Below are 8,236 nucleotides of genomic sequence, written 5' to 3'. Positions count from 1 at the left end.
CTCAGTTGGTCATCTCTTTTAGAGCGGCAAGGGGTTTTATTGTTTAATATTGTTTAGGTTCTATTGTTTAATAAACAGTTTTTTTCCACTTTTCTCCAAAGAGGTATTTTCTCCCGGACCAGTTGGGGGGAGGGGCTGATTGAATTTACCTTCCTACCAGAGCCCCTTTGGGACTCTCTCCCAAATTTGCTCTAAACCAGGACATCCATCCCCCAACAGAACAAAAACCAACCAAAAACTTAAGAATTACCTATTCAGAAATCTACAGTGAAAAATCAAATAAAAGGCTATAAAATATCTCTCTAAGGGTCCAAATTTTCTCAGGGTGCTGATGATGGAGAAGACAACAGAAACTAATAACCTGTCAAAATAAGATGTTCTGGAATAATGGTGCAGATCACATTTAAATAAAGCTCTGTGTATTTTATCTCAAAGGCCTTATCTATACTGCAGCCATTGCTGGATATAACAATAACTAAGAAACACTTGTGTGTATTAGCTTCCAAGACAACTCCAGAACACCCATAAGCAAACAGTATTATAAGCAAGGCTTTCAATACCTGATGCAGACATTTTGTGCCTCCCTGCTTTCGAACAATTCATCCTGCTAAAGTTCAATTTCCATAAAGCTCTTCAATACTTAACTAATCAAAAATCCTCTTACAGCCACATTTGAAGGTGTATCACTACAAATGTAATTTTAAAGGCTTCTCTGAAACACAGATTTCAACTGGGTGACAAACCTAACGCAAAAGCATGGTTTTGCAAATGGCAAACTGAGGAGCACCTGTTAAACAATGACAGCAATTCTCCATTCTCAGCATGACACTTTAGATCTCTACCCAAATCAGGACCATACATAGATATTCAAAATGTCAGGAGTTTTTCTCAGACTTTGATGACAAAATATCACTGAAGATGACAGAAGCCCCACTAAAGCCACCCTCTTCTACACACAAGTGGCAAATCCACACCAAGGCCCTGATGTAGTAACAACTCGTAGGACATAAATTCTCTTACCAAGGCTGTGACTGTAATATTATCTTATGTTCTTGTTAACTGCTTCACCCTATCTAACAACAATTTTCCAAGTAATTTTCATATACATCTTTAACTTTTCTTTATGATATTTAAGTCTTTATCTTCAGAAAAAAACAGATCTCATTTGGTAAAATTAGAAACCTGCAATTCAGTCCTCCTATTTTCCTCAAGATGTAAGCAAAAGGGAAAAATATTATATGTACAAGTAAATAAAAAAAGCCAACAACATAAAAATCCTATTTTCTGAAAGGATTTTACAAGCATCCCTTACTTTCATTTCTGAGCAGTTAGAAAAAGAAAAAAAAAACCCTCAAATTCTCTGAACATACTTCTTCTCAAGGCTAAAGCTCTGTTTATGGGACAGGGAAGAAGAGGTGACCAAAATGCTTGGCAATAGTAATGAAATGGAATAAAAGAGGTCTTTGAGCACTGAAAGATACTTACAGCAGTGTATAAGAGAGGTCTTATGAGGAAATGGTTAAAAATCTCATGAAGTCAAAGTTTCTTGGGCAAGTTTATGACACCAATTCTAAAGCAATACAGCAGACAATTGCAACAAGATAAAATATAAACTCAGCTAGTCTCTTTGAGATTTGATAATCAAATACAAATTACTTAAGAGTAAAATGAGTGGATTTAAAAAAAAGAACCTCTTCCCACCTCCACATAGCTTGTTTACTGATGTTATTCATCAAATAGGTGCTTTCAATTTTTAGATTAAAATTTCAGTGGAAAGCCTTCCAGAGAGCAGAACAGTATATAGTTGTACAGTCAAGTCAAATTTAAACTTTTCTTGTAAGAAAACAGGTAAATACTAACAGCCACCAGTAACAAGCATTATGACCTACCGAAATATGATACACGTTCATAGCTTTTCAATAAAAAGAAATATTGTTTTCAGTGTCAATGAAGTCTCACTGACAAGTAGTTAAAATCATAATGATGACCATATGGAAACTTCTTCAGTACCAAGGGTTTCCTATGCCCGCAATGCTGAATCTGAAAGCAGCTCGTTCACAGTTCACACAGACCTCTTCAGAAAATAACAATAATAATAAAATAGCATTTACTGGTAACTACCTAAAGTGCAAAAACCTCTCATACACAAGAAAGACACTTCCTCACAGAGAACTAGGCTTTCAGGAAAATGACAGATATTAAATCCATCCTTCTTAATGGGATGTCTGCTTAACAATGACTGAAGAAACTGAAGGGCTTTGATTAATGAAGATAAAACATGAAGTGACAAACTACCAAAGAGCATAGTGTGATTTAGCTCAACATTCATAAAAGTCATCCCAATCATTTCAGTATAAAAAATATAGGACCTTGTCAGAAACTGTTACTTTAAAACCCCAGTCTTAAGATATTAATTGCCAGGAAAAGTCACTGGGTTCAGGAAGCTCACTAGAAATACTGAAGAGTCATCTTAAAGAACCTGCCTTTTATTTAATGCATTAAAAAACTGAGGTTGCTTCTCTCTCTTCTTCTCCACATTGTGCATCCTTACAAGAACTTTAAGTGAACTAATCCAACATTAATATCTTCTCTCTAAAGTAATTATATTTAACAATTGAGACTTTCTGTTAGTTTTTTAAAGAAATTCTCTGTTGCACCCTATAAAACCAAAGGATATGTTAATGACAGTGATGTCTTTGATAGGTTGCTTGTCAATAGAATCGCTTTGTTGGGGTTTGGGGCTTGACATGGTTTGGGGGCCACAGACCTAGGGGGAGGTTACTGATAATGGACAAGAATGCAGAATTTACAGGCCAAAAGGACATTTGCCGAAGATAAGTAGAAACTAACAAAGCCAACTAATCAACTGTGCTGAAAGCAGGTCCAACTGGGTAAAAGGTAATTCCATCAGGGGGAGATCATGACCACCAAACAACCCCCAATTCAAATGAAAGAGCCTTGAGAATGCGCAGTAGCTAATAATGAATTACAAAATACCTTATGCAATCAGCCCTTTTATGAGTAACCAGTAGTAGAGTAGTAAACATTGAATATGTAGTAGATAGGTGGAATAGATTAGATTAACATTGTAGAAATAATGATCAAGTTCTCTGCTCTGTGTGCTAGCTTTGTGGATTTACCACTCAGCACCGACCTCTGTGCAAATATGAACTAACCACATACCTTGTCTCTGTGTGTGAGATTGTCTTACTGCACACCAGGTGACGAATCCCACATTTAGAGACAAATAACAGGAGACTGGAAAAATGTAGAAAATTGCTGAAAAGTAATTTCTCTCTCATGATGCTAGTTCATAGCACAGCCCTATACTTTGTTCTACAATAATTGAAGAGCCTATAGGTACATGATACATCATCCTCACTCCCCAGTAAGTCATAAATCCTTTTTTTTTTCATTGAAGTCAGCAGTAGGGTGCTGCACAATTAACTATAGTGGAACAGTGTTATCAAAGGAGTTTCCTATAAAGTTGAAATGATCACCTGATCAAATTCACCACTTCTATAAATCTCTTGGATTGCTCTGACAGAGCAAAATATCAGAGAATTAGGAAGAAAAAGATAATCCAAAGTTAAACATGTAATACTGCATCTTTCAAGAACGGGGAAAAGTATTTCAAAAATAAATTAAATTACCAAGATCAATACTTCAAAATGGTCCATGTCCTTGACCAAGTTAATTCACAAATACCAGAATGAGATCTATTTCCTTTCAAACAAAAAAAAATTAATAACAACACTACTGAGTATTTAATATAAGATGTTATGTATTAAGACTTCAACAGATTAAGGGAAAAAGTAGAAGGCTGACAAACATGACTGATTTTGAAGAGGTGAAGAAAAATTTATACTTTTATTTGGAAAGATCATAATGCTGAATTAGAAAAAGGAGAGTTTATATGATTTATCAAGTGTATATACACATGTACATATACATATAATGTCTACATATTGTTTAATGTTGAGCATCAACAGAACTACAAGTTCATATCTGTTAGAAAGAAACATGCCCGGAAAAGGCAATGGGATTACAAATATTTCAGTAAATCTTTAAACTTGAATGTCCTCTTTTTAAGAAGCAAAATTATGCATACAGAAGAGAACACAACTTCATTGTACTCTGCAAACTCATGTCTGACTAAGTAAAAATATTTTGTGTGTATGCTGAATATTTGCAATACAGAATAAGAGAGAAAACAGGCTACAGTTCTACACAATGCAACATACAGCTTTGTTTCACCATATTGTTTACCTGACAATGTGTGCTTGCAGCCCAGAAAGCCAACTGTATCCTGGGCTGCATCAAAAGGAGCATGACCAGCAGGTCGAGGGAGGTGATTCTCCCCCTCTACTCTGCTCTTGTGAGATCCCACCTGGAGCACTGCATCCAGCTCTGGGGTCCCCAGCACAGGAAGGACATAGGCCTGTTGGAGAGTCCAGAGGAGGACCATGAAGGTGATCAGAGGGCTGGAACACCTCTCCTATGAAGACAGGCTGAGAGAGCTGGGGCTGTTCAGCCTGGAGAAAAGACGACATTGTGGAGACCTTATAGCAACCTTTCAGTACCTAAAGGGGGCCTACAAGAAGGCTGGATGTTTTACAAGAGCATATAGTGAGAGGACAAGGGGGAATAGGTTCAAACTGAAAAAGTGTAGGTTTAGATTAGATATTAGGAAAACATTCTTTACTGTGAGGATGGTGAGGCACTGAAACAGGTTGCCCAGAGAAGTTGTGGATGACCCATCCCTGGAAGTGTTCAAGGCCAAACTGGATGTGATCCTGAGCAACCTGGTCTAGCAGAAGGTGCCCCTGCCTGTGGCAGGAGGGTTGGAACTAGATGATCTCTAAGGTCCTTTCCAACCCAAGCCATTCTATGATTCTATTCTCTGATAAGTGTATTAAGTGTATTGTGGAACAAGTCCAAAATAAAAACCTAGAAAACTGCAAAAATCACTATAAATCTATTAAAGTGTTTAAAACTTAGGTAAAGCTGTTTTATCTTGACATGAATGGATGCCTACTATACGTACTTTATATATGTTAAATCACATTTAGGTTTTCTGAACACTCCTCATCCAAACCTAGCTATGTATAATCTAGTAACACATTAAAATGGACAAATACCATCTTCTTTTGCTAGTTTTTTTTTATAATTAAATTTTATTCCTGTCTTCTTTGTATTGAAATTGAAGTCTGGATGTGAATGACTCCCCCTGCCCCTTTCTGATATTCCTATTTAATTTTCATATATATATATATATATAAATAAATTGTTTGAAAGGGCCAGTCTGTCATTCACTTCCTAACACAACAGATGTGTTAAGAAAAAAAAATATTTATTTTCCTCTTCTGTTCCATCTGCTTTGAAGAAACATTGAGGTTTGCAAAATAACAATATTATCTCTCATTTGAGCAGATCCCTTGCATGCAGTTGACATGAGGACAGCTACAATTTAGAGAAACGTGTAAGGTCCGTTATTAATTTTCACTTACTGCAAACGTCCTATCGGAGACATTTCTAAGCACAGGCCAGGTACCGTTCCTCTGTTAACAGCTATGCTGACTTCTGTTCGAGTGACCCTTTCTCGTGGAAGAAAACAGCCGTTCGAACAAAAAGAGCTTGGTCTCGCCGGCCGCGCCACTCGGGCGATGCGTGCCGGCGAGACCAGGTAGCCAGGCAGAGGTCAGGCCTGGGGCGCTCCCGCCCGCCCTCCCCCTCTTCTCCTTCCCTTGGGATGAATCCGAGCGAAGAGAAAGGTGGGGCACAGAAAACAGGTTTTCAGGAAAACGGGGGAAACGAGACCTGCACCTAGGAAGCGCTTCGGGGCAGCCTGCGAGCACGCGTCTTGTCAGACTGTGACTCAGTGCTGACAGCTGCAACCGGGTGACCGCGGCTCCGACCGCCACCACGAGAACAAAACTCGCCGTGTTTCTACAGGCCGCTCCAGAGATACCGCGACTGCTCCCCTCCTCCGGACCGAGGAAACCATCTTAGGTCCAGGCATATAGCCCCTTTCCCTTAACGTTCCTGCCTCGTACAAAGGGGTGGGACCACATGACAGACACACACCCACATACGGGAGACTGATGCCCACACTCAAGATGGCACATAGGACCTTCTGCCTCTTCCTTTCCCTCCATCCTCTAGACCCCCCTAAGCCTCTTCCTCATCCTAAATCTCTATTGCTCTGAGAGCCGACGCAGACCCTGCTTACTCCGGGGGATAGAGGCGCAGCTCCTCGATATCTCCCAGGAAGCTGAAGAGAGTCCGCATCTGCTCACTGGTCACAGCCGAGGAGAGGTTCGTGATCTGGATGACAGACGTGGGGGCCAAGGGGAACCCTAGCGGCACCCCGATCCCTCCACTGCTCATCATGGCGGAGCCTGCACGACTGCTCTGCTCGCGACAGTGCCACACAGTCCGGGCGGGCCGACAGAGAGAAGCGCGTGGCGCCTGCCAGAGCGTCCTAGCATGCGGGCGCTCTAGCGGCGGACTCGACTGCTCCCTGGAGGTGCTTCTGGGCGGACAGCCGTTCTTCCCGTGCTAGCTGGGGCTCACGGTGGAGCGGGCGCCCTCGCTCCGCGCCGACGGGACTCCGAGTTCCCCTGTAAGAAGGGAGGGGGAAAAAAGCCTCACTTCCCTCCGGTTTCCCAAGGGTCTACCCAGGCCGCCACTACCAGGACGGGACCGCGTCTCCCTCCTCCCCCGGCCTTCTTTCACACGCACTACCCACCCCAGGCTGCCAGGGGACTGGATCGGAGATCTTGCGATGGAGAGGTTGGATAGCGGAGGAAGCAAGCACGACGGCTCGGACGCCGCACGCAGAATGGTTAAATAGTTCCATCATACGTGGGGAAGGCGCAGCTGCGAGCGCCTGACTAATTCTTGCACGAACAGGGCCCGAGTACCTTGTTCACTTGTTTCCTTTCCTTTAGCAAAGCAAAAGCCTTATTATTTTAAAACTGGAATACCAAAGAGTCTAGGTACCAAACCTCACCTTTAATAGGTCATGTTTAGCTCTTTTAATTGATTTGGCATGAAATTCACTGAATGCTCTGCCAGCAAATTAAAACATGCCCACAGGAAATGGAGGGAGAAATAGATTCCCCATTTAAATGATCTTTTAGAAGCCAAGTTCAATAAGCAGCAGTTTAATTACCCTAGGGAGTAAACCCTTGAAAACTTGCTCTGTGTTAGACAAGAAGAGTTGTAATGGAATAAGTTGTTAATGGTTTTGATGTCCAGGTGTTAGAGAAATAAATTACTTGTTAGTAGAATTGCCTTGTTAAGGTTTGGAGCTTGACATGCTTCAATGATCTCAGACCTAAGGGGAGGTTAACAAAGCTTGATAAAAAAGATGTACCACCGAGAGTGGACACAAAGAATGCAGCATTTATGAGCCATTAGGACATTTGGCAGAACTCCCAAGATAAAGAAGAAATTAATAAACCCAAATCAGCAACTGTGCTGAAATCAGCACAGACTGGGTAAAAGGTAATTGTTGCAGGGGGAGATCGCAACCACCAACTCATGGACCACCGACCCAAAAGAAGAGAGACTGAGCATCAGCATGGGAAGGGAGAGACTCATTAACCAATATAAGATAGAATACTAATTAATAAGAGAACTGTGTAACTTGTAGCAAATTAACACTAATTCCTTTGTTTGCTGAAATGTATAAATAGTTAAAAATTTTGATAGTCATTGTGCTGGCTTTGTGCATTTGCCACCCAGCTCCCCTTTCTGCACAGGACTGTCAATAAATCAAATACTTTGACTTGGTGTGTGGATTGGCCTCTTGCACACCAGATGAAAGGATCCATTTTGGGACAAATTTTGTTGTAACTTGACTGGGAATTTATAACAATTACATTGATTTTACCTGGAGTAACAGCAAGTTCTCTTTAAAAGTTAAATTGACTGGAGAAAATGAGACTGAGCACTATGCATATGAGTGATCAGTATTAAGGATCTAACTGCAGTCTTGCTTAGGTGTTAAAGAACTTTGTATCTTGACACTGAAAGACTTAAGGTTACAGGCATTCATATTTTAGCTTTTAAAACTTTCCATACTCTACACTTGAACTGACAAAATGGATTTTGAAGGTTGCTTGTGTTCAGCCTCACCTCCAAATCCCTCCAAAATCCCCTGAGACTGTGCTCCCAAACTTCATCTCTGTTTTTCTGTTTTGCTCTGATCCTTTTAAGTTCTTTCATG

At 40.7% G+C, this 8,236-nt stretch overlaps 1 protein-coding gene across 2 annotated transcripts in view; it reads right to left on the bottom strand.

Annotated features, from left to right (window-relative positions):
- Nucleotides 1–6,444, bottom strand: part of LOC102036510 (splicing regulatory glutamine/lysine-rich protein 1-like) — a 73,297-nt gene extending 66,853 nt beyond the window's left edge. For both annotated transcript variants that reach the window (XM_005431123.2, XM_031065417.1), the window contains exon 1: nt 6,233–6,444. In XM_005431123.2, coding sequence (XP_005431180.1) covers nt 6,233–6,393 — 161 coding nt within the window. In that variant the 5' untranslated portion in view covers nt 6,394–6,444. The remainder of the gene's footprint in view (nt 1–6,232) is intronic.
- Between the last annotated feature and the right edge of the window lie 1,792 nt (nt 6,445–8,236).

The sequence above is a fragment of the Geospiza fortis genome, unplaced genomic scaffold (assembly GCF_000277835.1).
Source record: "Geospiza fortis unplaced genomic scaffold, GeoFor_1.0 scaffold372, whole genome shotgun sequence".
NCBI lineage: Eukaryota > Metazoa > Chordata > Aves > Passeriformes > Thraupidae > Geospiza > Geospiza fortis.
The sequence above is the reverse complement of the archived record's forward strand: the minus strand, read 5'-3'. Positions and strand labels throughout refer to the sequence as shown.